The sequence below is a fragment of the Cydia fagiglandana genome, chromosome 2, assembly GCF_963556715.1.
Source record: "Cydia fagiglandana chromosome 2, ilCydFagi1.1, whole genome shotgun sequence".
In the NCBI taxonomy this organism is placed as follows: Eukaryota; Metazoa; Arthropoda; class Insecta; order Lepidoptera; family Tortricidae; genus Cydia; species Cydia fagiglandana.
Genome location: NC_085933.1, coordinates 18,348,760 through 18,374,034, shown reverse-complemented (window position 1 = coordinate 18,374,034; position 25,275 = coordinate 18,348,760). Strand labels below are relative to the sequence as shown.

The 25,275-nt window shown below is 40.1% G+C and overlaps 1 protein-coding gene across 1 annotated transcript in view; it reads left to right on the top strand.

Moving 5' to 3' along the window:
- The window catches only part of LOC134677777 (E3 ubiquitin-protein ligase RNF19B-like), a 49,877-nt gene extending 24,954 nt beyond the window's left edge, over nucleotides 1-24,923 (top strand). The window contains exons 2-9 of the mRNA XM_063536207.1: nucleotides 3,386-3,486; nucleotides 15,972-16,152; nucleotides 19,571-19,685; nucleotides 20,221-20,408; nucleotides 20,631-20,772; nucleotides 21,125-21,359; nucleotides 22,530-22,692; nucleotides 22,791-24,923. Coding sequence (XP_063392277.1) covers nucleotides 3,386-3,486; nucleotides 15,972-16,152; nucleotides 19,571-19,685; nucleotides 20,221-20,408; nucleotides 20,631-20,772; nucleotides 21,125-21,359; nucleotides 22,530-22,692; nucleotides 22,791-23,146 — 1,481 coding nt within the window. The 3' untranslated portion in view covers nucleotides 23,147-24,923. The remainder of the gene's footprint in view (nucleotides 1-3,385; nucleotides 3,487-15,971; nucleotides 16,153-19,570; nucleotides 19,686-20,220; nucleotides 20,409-20,630; nucleotides 20,773-21,124; nucleotides 21,360-22,529; nucleotides 22,693-22,790) is intronic.
- Nucleotides 24,924-25,275: the final 352 nt, after the last annotated feature.

Genomic DNA, 25,275 nt, shown 5'->3' with positions numbered 1-25,275 from the left:
AACTACAAAAATGACTGACAAATAATGCCTTTGCTGTGCGATGAACCGTCTATTTGTTGCTAAAAACAAACGATGATTAACGAAACGGGTCGAATGTTTGAACATCGTTCACAGATCACTTAACCGTTACAATTGGTAACTGTTAGTAGTTTTTGCCAACCGTACACGGATCAATGACTTGTCTGTCAAGTGTTCTACTATGTGCATACTCGTGTCACGATTTGAGCCGATGTACTTACATATTGGCTAGTATTAACCAGTAGCCTATTCAATACGGTTGCATCAACACAATTTAACGGACAGATTAACATGAATTACAGCGTTCGTGGCTTAATTGTAATCATTACCTTCTTTTAATTGTGTACGATCGCTTGGTAATTTACTGATAGGTTTTTGGCGAAGATAATGAAACGGTCTCACCCCAAAACATCTCGCATTTGCGAAACTTTTTGTTTTAATTTAACCCTAGAGCCATTTAGTTCTTGTCTCAATATATTACTGATAATTTGAGAGCTAAGAGAAATAAGTTTCTCAAATTTAATGTACTTAATATGTACTTACGTTTTTCCTACTCTGCAGTTGATGTTCTTGAATAACTCGTACCTACTTTAATTTAATTCATAAAGTTAACGCTTTGACTTTCCTTCCTCTCAACGAAACTAGGAAACGTTGAATGCACTTACGGTTACTGCATTCGCCTTGGGCACTGCAATTAAAAAATATTAAAGTTTAAAAATAAATTTGTAAAAGTCTCGCTTCTGCCAAGGTTACTTGGACCCCCATTGCCCGCTCACATTCATGCTCTATGTAGTTGTAGCTCTGGAGCATATGCGCAGGATTCGCTTATTTATTACTTTTATTTGGAACAACAATACAAAGCTACAAACCTTAATAAACAAAAAAAAATCGAATAAGATGTCTACAAAAACTGTCTAAAATATAATAACATGCAGTACGTATCTAAATCAAAACATGAACAAAAAACATTTAAAATACGAAGCATTGCACAAAAGTGCAAAGTGCTTCTGATGGTTTTATATTAAATATTTGCCATTTTCAAAATTACCCCGCTTTCGAAGTTATCCCGATGTACCTTACTAATAAGATAAATAAAACACCACACGAGCTGACCTAATCAGATCTATTATTACTGTTCTACTGAAGTCTTACAAGATTGGTGATATCAGTTTCACTAAGTGTTTTGTTACATTATAGTGTTAACACAGGACCTCGTCATCTGTGGTGTTTAGAAGTTGTGTAATAAGCCTATTTCCCTTGTCACTGTTTGTGCATATAACGAGGTTAGCACTTAGCAACCGTCCAAATTAATGATGAAGTGTTATCGAGTGGTGTTCGCCGGTTGATATTTTTCACTCCACCGGACATGGGCGTATTATTCACACCGATTTGCGGGCTCACCGCCATTGTTTAACCAGTATAATTGTGATTGTCGATTACTGGCTGGGGACCGTCCAGGGAGCAGGGACGTCGTGCATGCCCCTGGCTGAGGTCCCCGCCAGAAACGGTTTCAAGGCCGAATCGGCAAAGGTCAGAGAGCGTCAGAACCAGCGGCACGAGCGTTTAACATTCCGTAGCAGCATGTTTGTTCTCAGATCATTCTGCGGTAATATGCCGGCAGGGACAGTAGCATGTCGACAGCGGCAATGTTGCTGGAATTCTTGCCGATGTGCCATGTGCATGCTGAACCTAAACAAGATGAGCAATGATAGCATGCCTATCCCTGCCATTTTTACTACTTTTGGTACCAACTAATTCGGGTATTCGAAACAACACTTTTAGTGAATTACTGGGTTCCTATCGGTAGCAATCTGTGAACACGAATTGTTGCGAAATTCGACCTCCCGCCTTCCCGGAACAATCTAGTCAGTGTAACGTCCCGTCCACACTGTCCATACATAATTACCCATAAAGTACTCGACATTCGTAGATTGATCTTAAACTGGTTCGCCGGTGGGGTTCAGTGCCTGCGACTCGCCGACTCGATTGAAATGATGCCTCAGTTTGTTGCTGTATACGGTAGGTATTGTGATTTGTGATCATCACCGTGCCAATGCGGTGCCAGCAACGGGCCGTTTCCGCGGGCGCCGGATACGGGAGGATTCGCTACACCTGTCCGAGTGTCCGCGGCACGACTAATCAATGTTCACAGTTCACACCTATTTCCGCAGACCACAATATTATCTGGACCATTGGGGCTAATGGACATTCCAAATTTCAACACACATCCCATCCAGTGCAACAAGGTTTCTCAGAAAACATAAATATTATAAAATTCATCACGAATGGGAATGAAATGGCAGATAGAGAATAACTCGCTTTGGATGTCTTATGAAAGTATTGAATACAAACAACGTGCCAGCTGTGGTAAATTAACCCAAATATTGTCCAAAACGTGTCGCATTTGACTGTTTCTATTTTAACTTCCTAAACTACGAACTTCATGGAACTCTTGGGCGATACTGTCAATATTAGTGTGTAAATAGTCAAGGTTGAGTAATGTTTGCATTTCCAAACACGTTTGTAGATCGGGCATTATGAGCCCCGGGTGTGTCGGTTCCCTTTTACTAAACGCGCGAAGGCTGCAACAGTCCCGACTGTCTACATCTAAACAATCGTCTACTCGCACACACATTTTACCACTTTGGAAGTGTCTCTCGCGCAAACTATTCAGTTTAGATAAAAATGATATTAGAAACCTTAATATCATTTTTTGAAGACCTATCCATATATACCCCACAGTATGGGTTTGATGAAAAAAAATTTTTGAGTTTCAGACGTTATGATCAAAGTCTTTACATGTATAAAAACCTATATCTAACAGTTGTGAGTGATCTCTGCTACATAAATATATTTATCCCTTATTTTAGTATGTATTTTTTCACCACACCAGCTCGGAAAGGCTTACTTTGCACTTCAAAAACTAATAGCAAAGTTGCATTTTATTCACATGTGAGACAAAGTAATCAAATGCAAATTTTGAGTTGGTTTCTTATGTTTGCTGGTAGAAATGACTTTTAAATGATATTTTGGATGATAAATATTTAATAACATTCATTTGGATTTGATTTGGTTTGATATTTTACATTTAATATTTGCTTCAGGTTGGTGTGGTGAAAAATTTTGTGTTTCACTCGGGGGCAAATTTTGTTTAACCCTCGTGCTTTGAAACCCTCGCAACGCTCAAGATTCCATTTTTCGAACCACTCGCTACGCTCGTGGTTCAATTTTGGTATCTTTCGCTTGCTCGGGTATCAATATTAGCACGAGCAGTTAAACAACAACTTTGCCCCCTTGTAAAACAAATAACTATTTTATATTCGTAAGTTATGATGCGAATATTAAACATTACGATCTCTTGTTACAGTATTGGATCAAGCAGACACTCGGCCGGTGAAGCTGAGCGCCGTAGAGCAGTCGCAGAACAGGCAGCAGACCATCATCGAGTTCATCGCTGAGGACGAAGAGGTAACCCTACCCCCTACCCCACCAATCAAAACATCACGTGTCTAAAACAAAGTGTGCGTCGAAACCACAAATACCACTTTTTTTCTCAATCACTTACCGCATTTTGATTAGGTAAAAGCGCGCATCTAATCCTCCGCGGCGACCTTGATGTTGCGTCGCGCTCGCGCCGAACTAATAGAATTGTGCAAACCTGCGAGCACGTCGGCCCTGGGTTTGCACCAACTATTGAAGTCGAATCACTTGTGCTGTCCCCTTCACTACATATCGCCTTATCTCAAAACAAAGAAGGATAGAGCAAACATTTGCGGTCTTGAGAAATTGGGAGAGGACTCCTGACCGCTAATATTCCTATGTATTTCGGTTTGCACGCGAGTCTATCGCTCAGGCGAACCAGAGCTGTTGAGTAAACTGGTAATCGGATAGTCTGTGTCACTCTAATTACGCCTTCATTGGAGTAAAAGAGAAAGATCCCCGCAATTTGCGAGTTTCGGTTTTCGCGGTAGCCCCTCTGGTTTTCCTGAGCGTTCGATTTGCCGGTTGCTAAAGTGTTTGAAATAACACCCCTGCATCAGCATGCCAGCGTCGCATAGTTTAAAAAGACGTCACTTTCTACCAGTGTCGGCGCATGCTGAGCGAAATGAAATTGCTTAAGTTACGACACAGCAGTGCCGATTATCGAATCGATTTCGTTTTCGAATTACCCATTCCCTCTCGATATGTGTGGACTCGCATGGACAAAATCAATTTAGTGATTAGAGACAGTGCTTTCGCCGCGCACCGTCACGTAGAGTAAAATGGCACTACATTAAATAATAGTTACTAGTTTTACTACTAATAATCTGTTGAGAAAAACAATTGCCTTTGTTTAGATCTATTTACCTAGATCTAAAGTTTAGTAAATATTCCTATGTTCATACTATTTGCTTTGCGTTGCAACCTAAACCGTATGAATACTATTTACTCATTCTTTTGCTCCGCGGAATCTGTGATTAATCATATAGTATGCTTAGTAAAATAATAACAACACACAGTTTAGGCTGATTAGAAAGGTCTTGAGAAGTACTTGCAAATTTACATGCAAATGAGAAGAAGCCAAAAAATTGTCACAACACAGACAAATTCTTTTTCTTGTTCGAATACATCTTTAAATACCATGAAATATTTCTTATGTTGCTGTTTCACAAGAACATTACTAAAGCTTTAAGTATATAATACGACCGAACGGTACGGTTCATGGAAACGGTTAAAGTAAATAAACTAACCCCCTTATTCATAAACGTTTACTAAAGTTGACATCCGATAATAATCGTTTGTCCCTTTCCGATGTATTGGTATGATGGAAAGGGACAAACGATTATTATCGGCTTGTCAACTTTATTAAACGTTTATGAATATAAGGGGGTTAGTATGTACTTATAATGAAGGTAAAAAATAAACCTGTCTGAGATCCCTGAAACCAAAAATGTAATTCAAATTGATGGAACCTAGTTAGGTTGCGTATTCAATATTTAATGAAACTTTTTTATAATATTTTTAAGCCACGATCGTTATTGAACGACCAGACAAGCGCGTCGAAACGACTGCAAGGCTTGCTAGTGATTTCATTAGCCAACTAGCAGCTGTAAATCAACCAGAACGAACTAGAGTTGCCAAGGACTCAATTTTATTTGTCTAAAACGGAAGATCTCGGCTTAGTTATAAGATTCTGCGCTTAGAAAATACAAATACTCTCAATTGCACACCCACCTCAAAAGAAATTTAATAGGTACAGAAAAAAACACCACACACCTTTTTACCGAAATACGTTACCTTTTTTGCCTACTCCTATATTGAAATCTTGGCCAAAAATTAATAAAAATGAAAATCTTTGCTATTGTAGTAATTCTTGTACCTAATATGTCATGACATGTACCTGAAATCAACACTTCATTTTTATTTTTGATAAGTCTTTATTAGTTTGATAGTTAAGGTCTCGAATTACGTAAGACAATTTACGCAAAGTATACTTGACCTTAAACTAAATGAGTGGGATTTAGAAATCCGAGTAATATCAAAGGCTGAGGATTCTAGAAAATTAAGGCTGTATTAAATTGCCAACACTAACAAAACGGAGATGTATGACGTCACGTATGTTACCGCATCGTAAACTTGGGTCTGATGACACTCACGACCATGGGTACACCCACATTAAGAATTCGGCACACAAAAAACACTTCAAGACAAGGTCTGCAAAGATCGAATACGAATCGTCAATTCGTCATTGCTAAGTCCTTGCTTTTGTTCCATGCTAATTTGCTGTTCTGCCAAAAAGTGAAATATAGTCGACAGCGCAGCGTAAATAATTAGCAATGGGAAAAATTACATTACAGTCACTGCCACAATCCATGGAATTGTTATAGTTTTGTAACGCTGGCATCACATAAAGCCTTTTGAGCTGCAGAGTAAGGCATAGAAATATTAGAAATGGACATAATGCTGGTGGTGTTGGTGGACACAGTATATGACAATTCGTAAAGCTTATTGATACTCGTATTGCAGTTACGAGATACGTTCAAGCAATGATAAGTTAGCACATTATGTAACTACGTCGAAAATGTAAAGGGTCATGTGTACTGTAAAACGTTGTACGATACACGTGCGAATAGGTAATTCGCAACTCGTGTCGATCTGTCGATTTTTAACTCCTTTCGTCCAGGTGGTCATCTATATACCAACCACCTATTTACATACATCCCCTTCAAAATTGACAAAAAAGTATTTTCCCTTATTTTAGTCATCATAAGCCATACACTACTGCACGCTTTTATTACTAAATATTGTATAAGTAATAAAAAATTGTGACACAAAGGGTTAATACTAGCTGCGAATTTCGTACTTGTATCGTAAATAACGACGTATAAAGCAATTTGTGTTCTTTTAATTCCCGTTCTATTTATTACACATGTAAGCCTACACAAATCTGGTGCTAAGAAGTAAATTATATTTTAAGAAGAGAATTTTTCCTGTTGACAATGATAAGCCAAGAAAAGCCCCGTTAATCAGACCGTTCACTCACGCGAGCGTGGAAGAATCGCATTCTTTGTACTGATGTAACATGACCTCCAGATCTGCAACTATTATGCATAATAAGAAAGAGCTCTTATACTGGTCAACTCGTTTGCTAAGTGCAGGTGGACAATTGGAGTAACAACCCACAACCCAGAGGCCCAAGTAGCACAGATTAGCTGTATAGCAGCCGCATAATGAAGTACGAATACGCTTGAAGCTGGAATAAAAAAGCTGCATAAGAGCTGTATAAGCCTCTTTTCAGCTTTTATAACTCTTAAATGGGCACAAATTATGCAGCCTTAAGTTCACATAGCTGTTTAAGAGCAGTGTAGCAGCAATTTAATGGAATTATAAGGGGTAACAGGAGTTATAAGAGGTGTATATTGACTGGGTAAGAGACCACCAGTTACCCTTTATTCAGTTAATATGTCACATGTGCGCCCTAATACCGGGAAAGATTGACGTTGGGCTGAATAAAAGATAATTATTAACATACTTTTACACTTCTGCCTTAAAAAACATATTTATATTGAAGCAAAAACCTTTAGCGCAACAACACCATAAGTCATTTTGTTAAAGTGTTTAGTTAAATGTTAGTACATGATCTTTTATATATTAATGTGAGAAAGATGTTTGGGAATGCAAGTTTATTGACATTATATATATACATTATCTAAGAAAATTTCAATGCGCCACGAGAATAATCAGGATTTATTTAAATTAATGATATAAATAAGCTATTGTGTAAAAACTACTTTAGTGGTTTGGACGGAATTATGAGATAAAAAGTTAATAATACGTTATAGGAAGTGCTAAACTAGTGATTTAGGTTAAGAACTCATGCACAAAACGTTATTGTTGCCCTTAAAAGTTGGAAAAGTAATTTAAATTTTGTAGGTTATATACAATAAAATGGCGGTCAATGTTAAAAAGCAACGTGAACCGTTAAAATTCTAATATGCAGCATACGACTGTTATATATCTGATTAAGATACTTAAGTGAACCACTATAAAGTCCAAGTCGTTCTTTCGATACACTAGTGAACCTCTAAACAGTTATAAGGCATCTTGTGAACGTTTAAATAGCCGCTATACACACAGTCTCAATGGTAGTATAATAGGCTGCTTAGCGGTAAACATGTTCAGCGCTAAGCCGTATTATGCGCCACATGTGTTCGATTATACGTCTATTGGTTTCATAACAGTTCACTCGTTCTCCCTTATAATAAGTCAGCAAAATAAAAGCTGCTTTAGCGGTAAACATCTTCAGTGATAAGCAGTATTATGCGCCACATGTGTTTCATTTATAGGTCTATTGGCTTCATATTAGTTCACTCGTGCTCCCTTAAAAGTCAGCGTAATAAAAGCTGCTTAGCGGTAAACATGTTCAGCGATAAGCTGTATTATGCGCCACGTATGTTCCATTATACGTCTATTGGCTTCATAATAGTTCATTCGTGCTTCCTTAAAAAGTCAGCGTAATAAAAGCTGCTTAGCGGTAAACACGTTCAGCGATAAGCTGTATTATGCGCCACAGGTGTTCCATTATGCGTCTATTGGCTTCATATTAGTTCACTCGTGGTCCCTTAAAAGTCAGCGTAATAAAAGCTGCTTAGCGGTAAACATGTTAAGCGAAAAGCTGTATAATGTGCCACATGTTTTCCATTATACATCTATTAGCTTCATAATAGTTCACTTGTGCTCCCTTAATAAGTCAACGTAATAAAAGTCCACAATTACCTCCTTATACAGCACATGGCGTAATTTTATCCACTAAACAGACCTTATAACGGTTAAAGCATTTGATAACCCTTAAAGCTGTATAGGTTCGTAGCAAATATACCTTTATATCACTCTTTGCGTATTAATGGTAGTTTTCAGAGCCGTAATGCAGCTTTTAATCAGCCCTAAGCTATATAAATATCACTGAAATCTATTATACAGCTGTAGGACCACGAGTGTGCTGTTATAAGTGTCTTAATACGCACAGAGCGTTAGATAGAACTAAAAGTGAGTAGTTATAGAGCTATCTGTGCTACTTGGGGGCTAATGGCAGCCTGTGTTCCGCGACGCTCGCGTCGCTTATTGCACTCGTAATGCTCGGTGAACTAAACCAAGGGCGTAAGCGTAACGTCTTAGCTTTTTGATTATCATGTCATGGCTATTCAACATTGTAAGATTTAGACTCGATTTGATAAAAGTAGAATTGACGTAACATGCATTTTTTTTCACAAAAGGTCTTGCTATACTCGTATGTTAAGTAATGCTTTTTTTTAAATTAACAAAAGGACGGGACAACATTAATCGTTTAGTTAATGTAATTCCGGTGATAAACATATTAAAATTACCTATGTTATATAAAGGAACGTTTAAATTGGTATTATAGAAAAAAATTGTAAAAGTAATTTAGGGATTTATTTATTTATGGTGACCTGTAAAGAGGTTTTGTTTCGTTTGGTAACTGTTTGACCTGTATTTTTGTAAGAGCACCTTTAGATAGGCTAAAGGTCAAACACTAGTGGGACGTTACTAAAATATTAAGGGCAGCATTACGTCTATCCGTGTGGCATGACAGAGTTCAACCAGAAAGGAGAGAAAAGGTCGTTGTTTGCGTACATTTCGAACTTTAATTCAGTTTCTATAAATGTACCTATGTAAAGTATTCATACGATAAAGGTTATTTTAAACGACGTCGTCCCATGTGTCTGGTTAGTTTCACAACCCGACTGGGTTGCCAGCGTGTTGTAACTGTCGTTACTGGCAACCAGTTGCCTTTCCCCGTATTCGGCATTGGAAGGTGGTGTAAAATGTGTAAATTAATGTTTATATTAATCATAGCATATCGTTTTCACTTTTGTTTGCGAGAATCCGCTACGATAATTTTTCCTCTCCTTATTTTCTATTGCATTAAAATGTTAAAAAAGCGTTAGGTTTGTACCGGTAAGGCCTCGTGCGACTTCAAATCCGGAAGTCGCTGGTTCAAACCCCGGCTCGTACTAATGAGTTTTTCGGAAGTTAATAGTAGCCTCGAGCGTTAGTGCCGTTAGTGGACAAGTTTCGAATTTTCTTCGAGTTTGGTCGATGGAAGTACCGATTGGATTTCTTAATCATGTGGTTTTTAGTCAGCGATAAGTAGATGTAATTCAAAATCTCAGGTAGGGTAGATAGATTTTTAAGACAGGAAACTCGTATCCGGGCCGGCAATGGCGTCGTGACCGGGTTTTCTTTATACCTCTCCGTTTTCAGTCTCTCGAGTCTCGCGACACCGTTACCCCCGCGCGTGCTCGTTGCCCTTTGAACTTTATTGTTCTCAGCACTTGGCAAAAACTCTAGGTATCTATCATGTGTCACTTTTGAATTTTGCCACTTTTCCATATTTTAACTAGCTGACCCATTTGTTTATAAAATTGTTACCACACTATTAATAACTTATGAAACTTGTTTTGAACACAACATATTTTTTACGTTATTAAGGTATACTCTTTATTCCGTTACTTAAATAGTAACAAACAACGCACAGCACGAGCCGATAATAGTATATCCTTGACACTTGAAACATATATTCTTCAAAAGTTGAATTTCTCTATAGAGCTTCACTCCACTATAACATTATTTTTTTATTATTAGGTTTGAGAGTTATTTTAAGACTTGTAAGTCAAAACAACGTTAGTAATAAAAACAAAGTCTGCTGACACGAAAGTGGCATGTTCTTTTGAAGTTTCAACTAAGTAAACAGCCGGGCCCGATATCCGGATCTCATTTGATAGATATGTAGTGATCTCGTATCCGTTAAATCATAGGTACACACGTCCCTACAATATTTACAATAGATATTTTTCGATTATCGGATTTGCATTTTCTATCTACCATGCATTATTGGTATCGCTGGATTTCATAGAAGAAAAAGTTACGGATGCATATTTTCAATCTCCAACACTGTCTCCAAGGAAAACTGGGTTTGCATATTGATGTTTTCTTAACGGTTGTTGAACTCAGTCGGAAACGTGTCAGCGGCGTGTCAGCTGGCCGCGGTCAGGGCACTCGCTCCCACTGCGCGCCCAGCGCATCGTCTATCAAACCAACCACCGAGAAACCGTACTTGTTACGAATATACATATCATACTTACAATGTCACAGGCTATTTGCTCGGTAAGCGGTGAGAATGACACTGCAGGTGCTAATGCAATTTGCGCTCTTAATCCAGACCCGGCTGCGAATGCGAGCAAACAATGCAATTATGTATCTTTCATAATCTGTACTAAGTGAATGGGCGAAGATAGAATCACGCGATCCTCGGCATAAAGCGATCTCGTGCATGAATTGTTAGGTATAGTATATTACATGTTTTCACAACCGTACAAAGCTATTCTGACCAGGCCCGTTTTCACAGGTTTGAAAGTTAACGTCGAACAAAGTAAAAGAAAAGATTGACAAGATGTTTAGCGAAATGAAACGTTTCGACTATCGAGACGAATTTCAAAAAGATTGGCAATTTGCACATTTTAAATTTGCTCATAGCATCAACAATACGGGTTACGTTACACTGACGAGCAAATAATAATTTTAAGCTATGTTTCTGTAAAATCAATAGACACCGACGATATCACCTAATAATGTGTCACTTCCGTAACTGAGACACCGCCTTACAAGTAAATGCTAAAGACAAGCCGTTTGTTTTGTACTACCGGCGTGCTAATAAGTAATAAATAACGTACCTACATATGTACCTACTCGTCAGTCGGCAAAAAACCAGCTGTTCCATATCGTTTTTGAAATTTTGGCTAGACCGAAAAGTCGTGTAGACTTTTAGTAGCGGAGTGATTGAGACACTGTCTCGCCACTAGTCTAGCCACCTCTATGTTTATTCCGTTAGGTGACTGACCTTTTTAGGGTTCCGTAAATCCGTACCCAAAGGCTAAAACGGGACCCTATTACTAAGACTTCGCTGTCCGTCCGTCCGTCCGTCCGTCCGTCTGTCACCAGGCTGTATCTCACGAACCGTGATAGCTAGACAGTTGAAATTTTCACAGATGATGTATTTCTGTTGCCGCTATAACAACAAATACTAAAAACAGAATAAAATAAAGATTTAAATGGGGCTCCCATACAACAAACGTGATTTTTGACCAAAGTTAAGCGACGTCGGGAGTGGTCAGTACTTGGATGGGTGACCATTTTATTTTTTTTGCTTTTTTTTGTTTTGTTTTTTGCATTATGGTACGGAACCCTTCGTGCGCGAGTCCGACTCGCACTTGCCCGGTTTTTATCAGCTTTTGCCTACCAGATTCGAGCCTTAATAAATACCTCAACATATGGTATGGTATGATATGGTATGGTGGATATGGTGTCCCGACTTCTTTTCGGTAAAAGAACTGCTGATAATAGAAATAGACTGACGTTAAATTTAGCATTGATATTTCTTTAAATAATTATAAAGCTTAATTGCAGTGGCCATAGCAACTGTGTGATACTACAACGCAACCTAATTTTAGAATTGGCTCGATGAGTATAAGTTGCCTGAAGGAAGAAAAGTACTTAAGTTCTACCAAAAATTAACTTTTTGAGAGTAAGTTTAAGTAAAAATCTTAGCTATTATCTGAAAATAGACAATGTCATCATCATCTCCAGCCTTTTATCTGATCTAGGAATAGGAATCAACTTTGGAAATATTTTGACATTTAATATTAAACTTTATTACTTAACAACAAATACAACAATGCGGTAGACCGCCATATTTAATTAGTAACTTGCTAATTAGGGAGGGAATTGTTTTGGCACCAACGATTTGTATTAAATTAAACTCAAGGAGTGGACAGGTGTTGACAGCGGCAGCCGCCCATAATTCCGGAGCGAAAGGTCGCCAACCGCACAAACGTGCACCATCCTCTTAACAAGTTAAGACGACCGCTTCTCCATACAAACGGTGTCCCCATTTTCCTCTGTGGATATTAACATTATGGAAAATATTTTTTATGCAAATTGCTTGTTTGACTTTGTAGATATTTTTTTATAATTAATGATAAAGGTAGTTTATTTTCAAATAGGACTATTACATTGCAATGCGCTTATTAACGTTAAATAAAGCTGCGCGGGCTCTAACCCTACACCTCTGGTCCGAGTAAGTTTTAGTCCCTCCTAAATTGTAGGGGTGTATCCCACAATATAGAACCGACAAGAAACTTGCCAGACATTATAATAAAAGTTAGGAGTGATAAACAAATTCCATACAACATTTTAAAAGGTCCTAGTTATATTTATATCTTAATAAAAAAAAAAAAGAAAACAAAACGAAGGGGCATAGTTGTGGTTAATATACATCAAGTTGTGTAATTTTTTTCTATAATAATGTCCAGAGAGGGAAATGGGCACTACTTTTGTATGGAAAGGCGATTTAGCGCGGTCGTCCACTTTCGTCTTAATGTCGCTGGATTTGACGGAGTCCATTACTCTTCATTTAGTCATTTAATTACGAGGGCGGAGGACAGAGCGACAGGGCGCGACTACGAAATTATGGATCAAAGGGGTCGCTCAGGACCTGAACTCATGCAATTTATATACGTACTACGTACTGAATATAGACATTTGACTTTCTGTTTTCAAACATAATTCGTTTCACCAACATCGTACTAATTGAAATAGAAAATCATGTGATACTTAATTATATCAGCCATGGGCGTTTTTAGAATTAGAGTCCGTCACGTAATGGAATTCCACACACCAAAAAAAAATTTTTTTTTACTAAAAATGGGTTGAATTAAATCTACTATTTATATATTTTATGAAAATGTTACTTTCTTTCTATATAAATTATTTATATTCCTAATAAATCACTTTAAACTGAATGACAGCAAATGTGACGATCCATTACGTTACAAGTTTTAGGCAGGTTTTAAGTGAAGATCGGAGTGTTTTAAGTGAACCAGTTTTTATTTATTGAAATACAAAACAATATTAATTTTCTAAAAACTAATAACAACTGCAATACTAAGTATTACAATAAAGTTATTTAAAGAAGTCTTTCCAATACGTCACATTTTTCGTTTCAATTGTTGCTTTGCAATCATTTTGTTATAAAAAACGTAAGGTAAAGGTATTATAAAAAGTTGTTTTTAATAATTATCATATATTATTCTTGCAAATGAGATCGAAATCAGTATCAATTATCCTAAAAATTAATATAAATTCTAATAAAATCAATCACAGCCACAGTAGGACAAAGTGACGTTATGGACCATAATATCGCGTTTAGGAACTACATGAAGGGTTTACATGTGCGGAAAATAGCTACTTAATTTAATACCTACTTAATGTTGTACTAAATTAAATAATTTAGTAATTAATACCTATTATTATAGTTTAACTTAACAGATTTTGAAATTTCCTGCAGTAATTATGCTTTCGACTGCAGCAGTATTGCAGCACGATAATACTGCCGACTGCATTACTGCTACAAAATCAAAATAGATGTTGCTGCCCAGTTTTTTGACATTTGCAGTTAGCAGTATTGTCGTACTGCAATACTGCTGCAGTCGCAAGCATAACCTGCGCCTGCCAGCGTTTCTTAGGTCGAGCCGCCACTGGTGCTAAGTAATTACTAGTAGGTCGAGTAGTTAGAAGAATATAGCTAGAATAAAATTATTTGTGTGTTTTTAATATCACTCTACCTACTATATTTTGGCAACTTAAACTGACGGCATGTAAACCGTGCATTTTCATTCCATACGTCACGTTTTTTTGTTCCACTAATACATCACGTAACGTTTTGGATGTGACGTAGGCATGCCGGTTGGTTAATAAAGCGAAATAGCGGTCTGATCGTTTGAATTTTCTTAATTATAATTATTTGATATCATACAACACATAATAATCTAACGTAATTCATAAATATTTAGTCAATAATTGACTCCTTATCTTCAGTTTAATTCAGTTCGTTGTGGAAAACAAATTTCTGCACAGCGTGACGCACAACCTACACTAGCTTTTTTCGAGCCCAATTGCCTTGTAAAACCTAAACACCGGGTAATTATAGGAACATAATGTTACGAACATGTAAAAATCCGTATGATATTAGTAGATTTTTGCTACTAAGTTGCTAAAAACTCCGTGACGTTGGTGGAAATTTCCACTACGTCGATATTGAAGGACAACAATAAATTAAACTTTAATGCATATTTTTACTTTAGGTGCTAAAAAATAAGGTTTTTAATAGATTTTGGCTGGTACGATCTTATCACACAACAACCAGGTTCGGGCCTAGAAGGAGGCAGATATATAATATTTGGATCCAAAGTATGCAAAGTGTGCATGGGACACTCAAAAATCATCTCCCTTTCTTCAGTTTTTGTACATTTTCTTTACTTTAAAGTACCATTTAATCAGTTTTTTTAACCATAAATACTGAGATAATAAATCACTTTACAATTTTTGTATACATGTAGTACACTTTAAAACAGTATTTGACGGTAAAAAAGTATACCAAAGTCGTAGGACAGTGATATTTTACCCAAATATTTTTTTCCGAAAACGCCCCCATAATAATATCACGACATAAGCCGTACTAAGTATATTCACTTTATACATATGTAGGTACATATAAGTTAATGAATTCTGTAATGAAAGCTTGAGAGTTGATTGGGGGGGGGGTGACATCAGGGTGACATAAATAACTTGTTCGTATAATAAAGCACCAAGCAAGGTCATATCGGGAGTTATTAAAGTAATGTCGACTACTGTTGATATTTTACTTCAATTTATTTCAATGTTAATATACAACAACAGAAATAAAGGAAGACCAGGATATTATCGCTAGCGGCATTTTAATTACGTCTGAAATTTCTTAAGTCGGCTCCTTTTCAATCAAAGTCTTGACTTATTAAGTCAATTCTTAGAAGTGGAGTCCTTAATTTTGTTTTGTATAAGTAGATCGAGGACAACGCCGTTCAGGGCGCGGGTAACGAACTTGCTTAGAACAAGTCTTGCCACTTGCTTTTATTGCAGCAATTGTTTTGAGTTACGAACCGCAATAATTGATTCGATCCAATTCGTACGGCTCGAATCGTTGGGCAACGCGCGATTTTTTGTCATTAGATAAGTAGATGGACTTATTGTTACATGTTAAATTATACATGAGGTCATCTTCATTCTTCATCTTAAACATATCACTCTATACTACTCTATAGTAACTCGGTAGATTAGCGTGTTAATTCCACCCACTTTTTAAAGTATATTATTGCCATTCTTTAGTCCCACTTGTAACCGGTTATAAGAAAAAAAATCCTAATTCGTAACCACTAATTACCGGATGATTCACTTTTACCAGATGAAGATGAGTTATTTAAGTAAAAATTTGCTCGTTGGGAGACAATAATCACTCCACAATGACAATGATAAATAGGACTATGTTGAAAAATATGCCTTTAACCTGTATATTGTTTCAGGGCGATGTATTGGAATGTCCGCTATGCCTGCTGGTGTTCAGCGCCAGCAACATGGTGCGGTTGGCGTGGTGCGCGCACCGCTGCTGCGAGCCCTGCATGCGGCAGTACCTCGCCATCGAGATCTTCGAGGCGCGCGTGCCCGTCAGCTGCCCCGCCTGCCAGGAGAACATACACCCGCTGGGTAAGCTGACATTACACTAGCCAGTGTATCACCGCATTACTGTCGCAAACCTAGATGCATGCGGCAGTACCTCGCCATCGACATCTTCGAGGCGCGCGTGCCCGTCAGCTGCCCCGCCTGCCAGGAGAACATACACCCGCTAGGTGAGCTGACATTACACTAGCCAGTGTATCACCGCATTACTGTCGCAAACCTAGACGCATGCGGCAGTACCTCGCCATCGAGATCTTCGAGGCGCGCGTGCCCGTCAGCTGCCCCGCCTGCCAGGAGAACATACACCCGCTAGGTGAGCTGACATTACACTAGCCAGTGTATCACCGCATTACTGTCGCAAACCTAGATGCATGCGGCAGTACCTCGCCATCGAGATCTTCGAGGCGCGCGTGCCCGTCAGCTGCCCCGCCTGCCAGGAGAACATACACCCGCTAGGTGAGCTGACATTACACTAGCCAGTGTATCACCGCATTACTGTCGCAAACCTAGACGCATGCGGCAGTACCTCGCCATCGAGATCTTCGAGGCGCGCGTGCCCGTCAGCTGCCCCGCCTGCCAGGAGAACATACACCCGCTAGGTGAGCTGAAATTACACTAGCCAGTGTATCACCGCATTACTGTCGCAAACCTAGATGCATGCGGCAGTACCTCGCCATCGAGATCTTCGAGGCGCGCGTGCCCGTTAGCTGCCCCGCCTGCCAGGAGAACATCCACCTGCTAGGTGAGCTCATACTAGCTAATAGGGTCCACGCATACTGACGCGAACCTTGATGCATGCGGTAGTACCTCACTTTTGAGATCTTCGAAAGGCGAGGCAGGAGAAAACCCATCCGCTAGGTGCTCGTCGACAGTGTGTACACAATCGCTAATGTTCACACTCTGCTCGTGCTTCGTCATCGAGATTTCCTACGAGTACCTCGCTTGCGACTCTTGCCGGCTCCTGGATGCCATGAGTTCTTGAAGGGTCCTTCGGGTGCTAGGAACCTTCGGCTAACGGTTGCATCCTAAATATTAATTAGAGAAAAGGACGGTATTGGCATAACATGAATAACTACTCTTGCTGCTGTCCTATTTTATTAAACCTTTAGCTCATTCTTACTTAATATACATACAGGGTTACTTTTTTACCAGTACAATAAATCAACATACGTAATTGTTGCCAAAAATAAAAAATATCAGCATTCTTTGTTACTACTATTTGGGAACAAAAAAACAAAAATACCAATGCCCGAACTTATCCGCTAAAGTACTAGAAAATGTGGATGCCTTACGCATCAATTAGCAAACGCACGAACTGGCAACTGTTTGTTTACGTCATCGCGCGCGATTTCATACCGTTGACACTTTGTAATTAGTGCAACCAGAAGTTACTAAATTGGTGAAGGATAAATTAATTGATGCAAAATAAAAAAAATATTTTTTTTATTTGTGCAATGTGATCTATTATCGATACCAATGATGTGGTAAAATTTATTGTACCGGTAAAAAAGTAACCCTGTATATACCTCTCGAGTCTACTGATGATCCCTATTATGACAATTTATTTTAAGTTGTACCTAGTAGCTGTCACGTAAAATGTTTACAGGCATTTTTTGTAAGTTAAGCACATTAATTTATTTAGTAAAGTAACAATAAACTAATAAACATATTTCTTCTATTATATTTTTAATTATTAAGCTCGTGTTAGTCTCAACCAAAAGGTACATGAAGGAAGTTTATATAGGAATTAGGAACCATCATTCGACGCGAGATGTACCAATATTAGGTAAGTAGTTAATAAATAATTATTTATGTATGCTCATCTTAAAAAAAAAACCTGTTGATTTTAGAAATTAACCTTTGCTTGCCATTGTGAGTAGGGCGAGTTGCGCGCGCACTCTGTACGGATATGATGGTCGGACTTGTTAACGTGACACCATGATAAAGATAATGTCTGTCCCTTTCTAATGCGCCGTGTTAAAAAGTGACGGTTACTTTATCACGCGGATAACTTCGTCCATAATATACCAGGTGCAACATCGATATATAGGTACCTATTTTATTGTGAGATATAGGTATCAATGAAAAGTCCGTTGCATATTTGTTATGCATTTATTTCCATATGTTATATACATTAAGTGCACCATTAGAAACACAGTTAAGTACCTATCATTTTCCGACATTGGTTTGATAAAATAAAGTGACAAGTTGATGACGCGCTTGCAGCCAGCGTACCTGCACTCATCCGCTCACGGTGTATAAAACGAACAAATATAAAATTTTCAAGCTCTTGGAAAAAGGAATACATATATCCCGAACGAATTGAGAAACTGCTCCTTCGAAATTTTGAAGTCTGTTAAAATCATCAAAATAAGGGAGGCGATGTGGTAAGAGTCTTCATTTATTGTTGCCTATAGGTAGTGTTAGTGAGCCTCTAGAGATGCATCATGATTGCAATCATAGCTACCATATAGCTACCGTGCCGTTTCAATTTCTTCTTTTGTCTCATCATATAACACATTTGTGGTTGAGCGTTTGCATCCGTATCTTGACTACCCTACCCAATATAAGAATTAATTTACATTACAAATCCAAGAAATCGCGCAATGATATGCATTTGCCAAGAGTCAAATAACTCATGAAAAAACATAATGCTTAGTTACTCAAAAGAAATGGGTGTTACATGACATGAAAAGTGATTTTTCGTTTTAAATAAGCAACAAGTGGTTGCGCAAATTTGCTCATGCCCACTTTGGAATTTGTCCAAAGGTAATTTATAATACGAATAGCTTGATAATATCATTGCCTCGGCGCCAGGAAGTGATGAGCGGCCGTCTTAGAATTTCAATACAACTTTATGGCTGCACTTATAGCCTGTACGAGGGTTCTTCAATATACAATTCTTAGTAAGAAGGTACGAACCTATTCTAAATGCGCGAATAATGTAAATCACAAACATGCCATTCTACTTATGTGTGATTAGATATTGGATACAGTTTGTTACAATCGAGTATTTCCCGGCATGTGTCCGAATCAACATTGGTGTACACAGCACACCTGTCTAAACTTTTCAATGTCTTAGTGCCACTTGCACCATCCCACTAACACGAGGTTTACCGGTTAAACCGTTAACCCAGTGTTAAATTGTACTGGTAACAGTGGTAACTCCAGGTACAACCGGTTAACCCCGGGTTAATGAATGGTGCAAGTGGCCATTCGGGTTTTAAAAAAGAAGACACGGGACATTTGTTCCTATCAGGATCCAAAGAGCTCGTGATTCTGAGAAGAAATAGCATAATATTTACAGAAATGCTAAGTGGCTTCTCCTGCGTCGCACGCACGCTGGTTTTGTGACTGTGTGCGGGTTCTTGGAGCAACTCGCACTGCGCTGCGTGCAATCTGATCTCGTTTACACCTTAGTAAAGAAGATGTACTGTAATTACAGACGTCCGGCGCATCGTGGACAACCCGGTATTGTACGACAAGTACGAGGAGTTCTCGGTGCGACGCGCGCTGGCGGCCGACCCCGACACGCGGTGGTGCCCCGCGCCCGACTGCAGGTGGGTGGCTCAACTGGTATTAGAAACCAGGAATAGTAAATTGTTAACCAAGAGATGAAAGGCACCCATTTCGGCCGAGATATTTAGCGACAATAGTTTGAGTGAGAATGGGTCCCTACTGCCTTTCACCCGAATTAAACATTCTAGCATTTTACTTTTCATTTCGATTACGAGGAGAGTAAAATACATATGTGTATACATAACTTATAAACTTCTAGGATTTGTTGAGGTAACTTTTAATTACAATTGAGGTACCTAAAAGGATAATATTTACTTATTTATGGAATCAGGAGTTCAATTGCAGAATGGAAATTATACTTCAAATCCATTATGAACCAAATTTTAATTTCTAATCATTATAAAAAATGGAAAGTATAATTCGCCGAAGCGTACTATCTATTATCTATATACTATCATTTTCAACCCCGTTCATAACAAAATGAAAATGAAAAGGAACAATCTTACACGAATCGAAGTCCTACAATAACCGAGGCTTGTTGAATCGCTACAGACTGTTAATGTTGTTATCGTTTAGTTTCGCGGTGGTGGCGACGGGGTGCGCGTCGTGTCCGAAGCTGACGTGCCTGGCGCCGGGCTGCGGCGCGTCCTTCTGCTACCACTGCAAGGCGGCGTGGCACCCCACGCAGACCTGCGACGCCGCGCGCCGCTCGCGCGCGCCCCCGCCCAGGACGCCGCAGCCGCAGCACCAAGACTCCGACACGGGTAACTGCAACACGACTTTCTTCAGAATACCTGAGATCCATGACTTGCACGACTCGTTTACCTCTTATTATTCGTCGTTATTCTTGACAGAGTTGTTTTCTTACCGCTACCTCTTTCCCTCGTTTTGTAATAATGAGAAAGAGAAAGAAATATTTACTTATAGGTACAGTTATCGTCTGACAGGGACATGTAGTAAGATAAGGATGCCATCGATGTTTGCAGGTGAAGTGAAGCCGTGCCCGCGCTGCGCCGTGCTGATCGTGAAGGTGGAAGATGGCTCCTGCAACCACATGGTGTGCTGCGTGTGCGGCGCCGAGTTCTGTTGGCTGTGCATGAAGGAAGTCTCCGACCTGCATTACCTCAGGTTTGCTTTACTGTTTTACTTACCGCTAGATTTATGTTGATTATGACGACGATAATATGGTACCTACTTATTGACAGACAACACCGCCCTTTCATTTATGCAAAATAACCTTAGCTTTTAAACTGATCTGAATCTGTCCCACCACAGGAATAGCCGCAACAGTCGACTGAAACGATTCCCAAATTCAAACTAGCTTTCCAATATCTGTAACGACTGTTATGCGTATCGTGTGGGGCACAGTTGTGATTCATCACCGATTTCCTCTAGAGCTGGTAGAAAAAATACCGAATTTGCTCAAATAGTTGTCGGTGAACATTTTAGTCGATGTATAATTAGATATTGTATGGTGCAGTCCGAGCGGGTGCACGTTCTGGGGCAAGAAGCCCTGGTCGCGCAAGAAGAAGCTGCTGTGGCAGCTGGGCACGCTGGCGGGCGCGCCGCTGGGCATCGCGGTGGTGGCGGGCGTGGCGCTGCCCGCGCTGCTGGTGGGGCTGCCGCTGTGGGCCGGCCGCCGCGCGCACCGCCGCCTGCGCCGCGCCACCGTCGCGCGCCGCACCGCCGCCGTCGCCGCCGCCGTCGCCGCTGCGGTACCTCATCCATTTATACCTGTATACCGAGTTCATTATAGGGACTGGACTGTGTTCCCTAGCCTGCAACCTTGCGGTAAAATGGGAATTAATAACTTAACACTGACACCTAGGTATTATAGCGGGCCGGATCACGTGGTAATCTGTCAGTATTTTTATAAACATGTACTTCCAGCTAGTTTGTGTATTAAATCGTCGGCTAAATCTTAATTTTTACCTGTGCGCGTACAATTTTAGTAAATTGTGTTCAGAGCAAAACTTTCTGAAGTCCTTAATGTTTTTGGGGATTGTAAAGTTCTTAATTACTCCCAACTTCGATACCGTTGGTTAATTAACGGAAGTTTATTCTATTCGACCCGTCGCTAGGTGAGGGGTCATCCATTAATTACGTCACACGTTTAGGGGGAGGGAGGGGGTCAAGAAAATGTGACATATTGTGACATGGGGGAGGGGGGAGACACAAACTTTGTGACGTCACTTTAACTTCATCAGTAACCGAAAATTTATTTAAATTATTTAGTACACGCTGTACATGTAAATAACAAGTTTTTAAAACGAAAATATTTTTTAATCGTTTAATTTTCTTTCCTAAGCAGTTTTGGGTTATAAAATTACTAATATTTATATCGTCAAAAATATTTTGATAAAATATTAATAATACTTAGGTACTTACTTAATTCGATTTGGCGATTTCGTAGAAAAAATGTGACGTCACACTAGGGGGGGAGGGGTTTGCCAAATGTGACCAAGTGTGACAAGGGGGGGGGGGGAGGGGTCAAAAAACCTAGAAATTGGTGTGACGTAATTAATGGATGACCCCTGAAGGTAATTTGTGGAGCAACGAATTATTCCGTGTATCCGTTATTATTATGCCGCATTCTAATTGACCATCAATTTCAATTTAAAATACCCATTGGTCCATAATTGTTGGTAACGATACACACACTACGACAGACGACTATGACAGAATTTCCGATTGTTTCGAATGCGGCTTCCATGTAAATAAAGGAAGCTTTTAAAAGGGGCTCGAAATGTTAACGTGAAGGTTCCGTCACACAGGCGTGTTTTCCAGGTGGGGCGTGAACGTTTAGTTGCTGTACCTATTTCTCTTCTAACAGTAATTAAATGTATTGAAGGATGCGGTATTAAAACGTGTGTATAATATTTCAGCTGCTCGTGTCGCCAATCGTGGCGGGGCTGGCGGTGGGCATCGGCGTGCCCATCCTGCTGTTCTACGTGTACGGCGTGGTGCCCGTGTCGCTGTGCCGCGCCGGCGGCTGCGCGCGCCGCCCCGAGCCCGACGCCGTCTCAAGACACATCGACCCCAGCATCGGTCAGTACACCTACACTACGTTACTGCCTTTATTACACATTCGAGTCATTTGTTTTGACTTGCTTTTTTGCTAGAATTTGACATTCGGTTCGTTACAGGCGACGCGTCGCTGTCGGCCGGGTCGGCGGCGGTCGAGCTGCGCGCGCCGTCGCTGGCCGCGCTCGCGGGCTCGCTGGCGCACGAGCCGCACGAGCCGGAGCCGGAGCCCGAGCCGCAGAGGCTCGAGGTGACGGCCGACGTGACGGCCGACGTCGCCAGCGCCAGCTGGCCCGACGACCTGCCCTCCACGTCGTCGCGCTCGGCGCGCCTCAAGAGCCTGTTCCTGTACGGGTCGGCGGCGCCGCCGGACCCCGAGGCGCCGCCGCCGCCGCCGCCGGGCGCCGCCGCGCCGGCCGAGCTGGGCGCCGCCTGCGAGACCCGGCTGGTGCGCGCGGCGCCCCAGCACCACTCGTAACGAACGCGCGCCCCGCCCTGATCCTCGCGTGACCGACCCCTGCGGCGCATCCGTGCTCCGAGCGACCGAATATCTCATTTGATTTAATACGGCATGCCCGATCGCGTTATTGTCTAGAGGAATTGGCGCTCGGATATTGAGACTCGTACGTAAAATAGACGTTAAGTGAAATGTAGTGTAAGTTGTAACGAGACAGACTCGTAGTGTGAGTGGAGCGAAGTGCGTGGAGTTGCCGAGTCCGGGATTGTTGTGATTCGCTATAATTGCCGTTTTTATCGACGCGTATTAAATACGTTTTGTCCTGACAACGAATAGCAGAGGAATATATGTTATGGTGCTTTACACGCCACTCTGTTAAATACAACCGGAATGACTACACAATACTTAGATCCGCCGGAAAGCATCCCATTTTGATGTGGAATCCCTATTGGAGTTTTGTTTCACGTCCCGTCCTAGATATCGCGTTGGTAAAAATTGTCATTTCGCGGGTCATCAATGGTTCAGCGAAAGATACTTTTGAGGTACGTGGCACAACCGATTTATCGATGTACCTCGTCAGATATTGTACTCGACTGAGCCTATCCAGCAATAATTCTATCGGCTGTATTGTCTGTCTATTCTACTTTTAGCTTCCGGTTTGCAGTAGTTGCATTGTTTGAAAATATCAAATGCATAGACGCGAGTCAGTTGAATTTCTTTGTAAAATAAGTGCGTGTTGTCTTCGAAAACAACGTCTGTAATCACAATGTAGCACAGCTCACGTAAAATGTACTCTTCTTTTTTGATAATCTGGGTAATCTACCTCCACCAGACAATAAGATGACTTGTATTTGTGGTTTTTGTTGGACAAAAAGCGTTAATTCCCGTCCCTCGCATGCGATTAATGGGTATGGTCAGTAGAATGTTTCATGTGTGCCAGTTATGAGCTTGTGTGTGTTTCGAAGACAACTTATATTTTTTTACTAATTTGTATTGCATCTGGTATTTGTTGATTGTTCTCTCTCGTGTCAACTGGCAGTGATGATTAGGAATTATTTAATTGCCTACCCCCGTTACATGTTATGTTGTGTTTATTTTATGAATGTAATGAGTTAAAGCTGAGAGCAGTCGCTATTTGAAGAGCAAACGCATTTCAACGAGTTAAGGCTGTATATTAGGTATTAATAATTTAAAACGGAGACGTTGCAAATGTAAAATCGCAGTGACTGCTGCCGTGGGAACATCATTACATTAATAAAATAAACAATGTATAGGCAGGGCCCCGGGCGCCGGTCCCGGAGTCCCGGCGGCGTAGGTTAAGTGAGCTATTCCCGAAAGCTCCCAACGCCAGCCGACTGTGAACCTTATTTATACCAATGGCATAGAGTTCAGTGTCGATTGTGTGGGATTGCGGTGGTAAAGTCAAGGTACGAAATATCGATACGGACAAAGTGCCATAAATATCTACACGCTACCTTAATGGCGTGTATACATGTTTTTAGCACTTTGTCAGTGTTGATATTTAATGCGTTGAGTGTAAACACCCGGGGCAGCCGGCACAGGCGAGTCAGACGGAGACGGGAAGGGAAGAGCTGCGGGCGCGCCCGCTCTGATAGATGCTTGCGCTTCTAAAGCAGTGTTACTCTATCCGATATTTGTGATACTTTGAATAATTACTATTAACGATCTAAATTATTTAATTTTTCACGTTTGTAGGCGAAAAGTAATTGTAAGCTATAATTATTATGTTATGTGAATCATATACCTACAGTAAACGATTAAAATGTGATTAAACTTACTACTTGTTTTATTACAATGAAACACAGTTGAAATTTCAATTTGGTAATCTTTTAATTCATATATTTTATCTACAGGGGTTCATTAATTCACAATACAGAGGTACAGTTTAAGTCACTCGTTGCTTCGTTATTACGGATCCTCTCAAAAGGAGTTTTCGAGCACCATGTGCATTAATTCCTTAGTAACACAGAGTCCGTTTCGAGTAACATAACAATCCAAACTCTACTGCTGAGGACTGCGTTCGTGACAGTGCCACACTTCGTTACTAAACCGCAATGTTGTATTTTTGTTTTTATCTGGCATTCAATACTAGATGGGGTTTAAATACAATTTTCCGGCCCCGATTCACC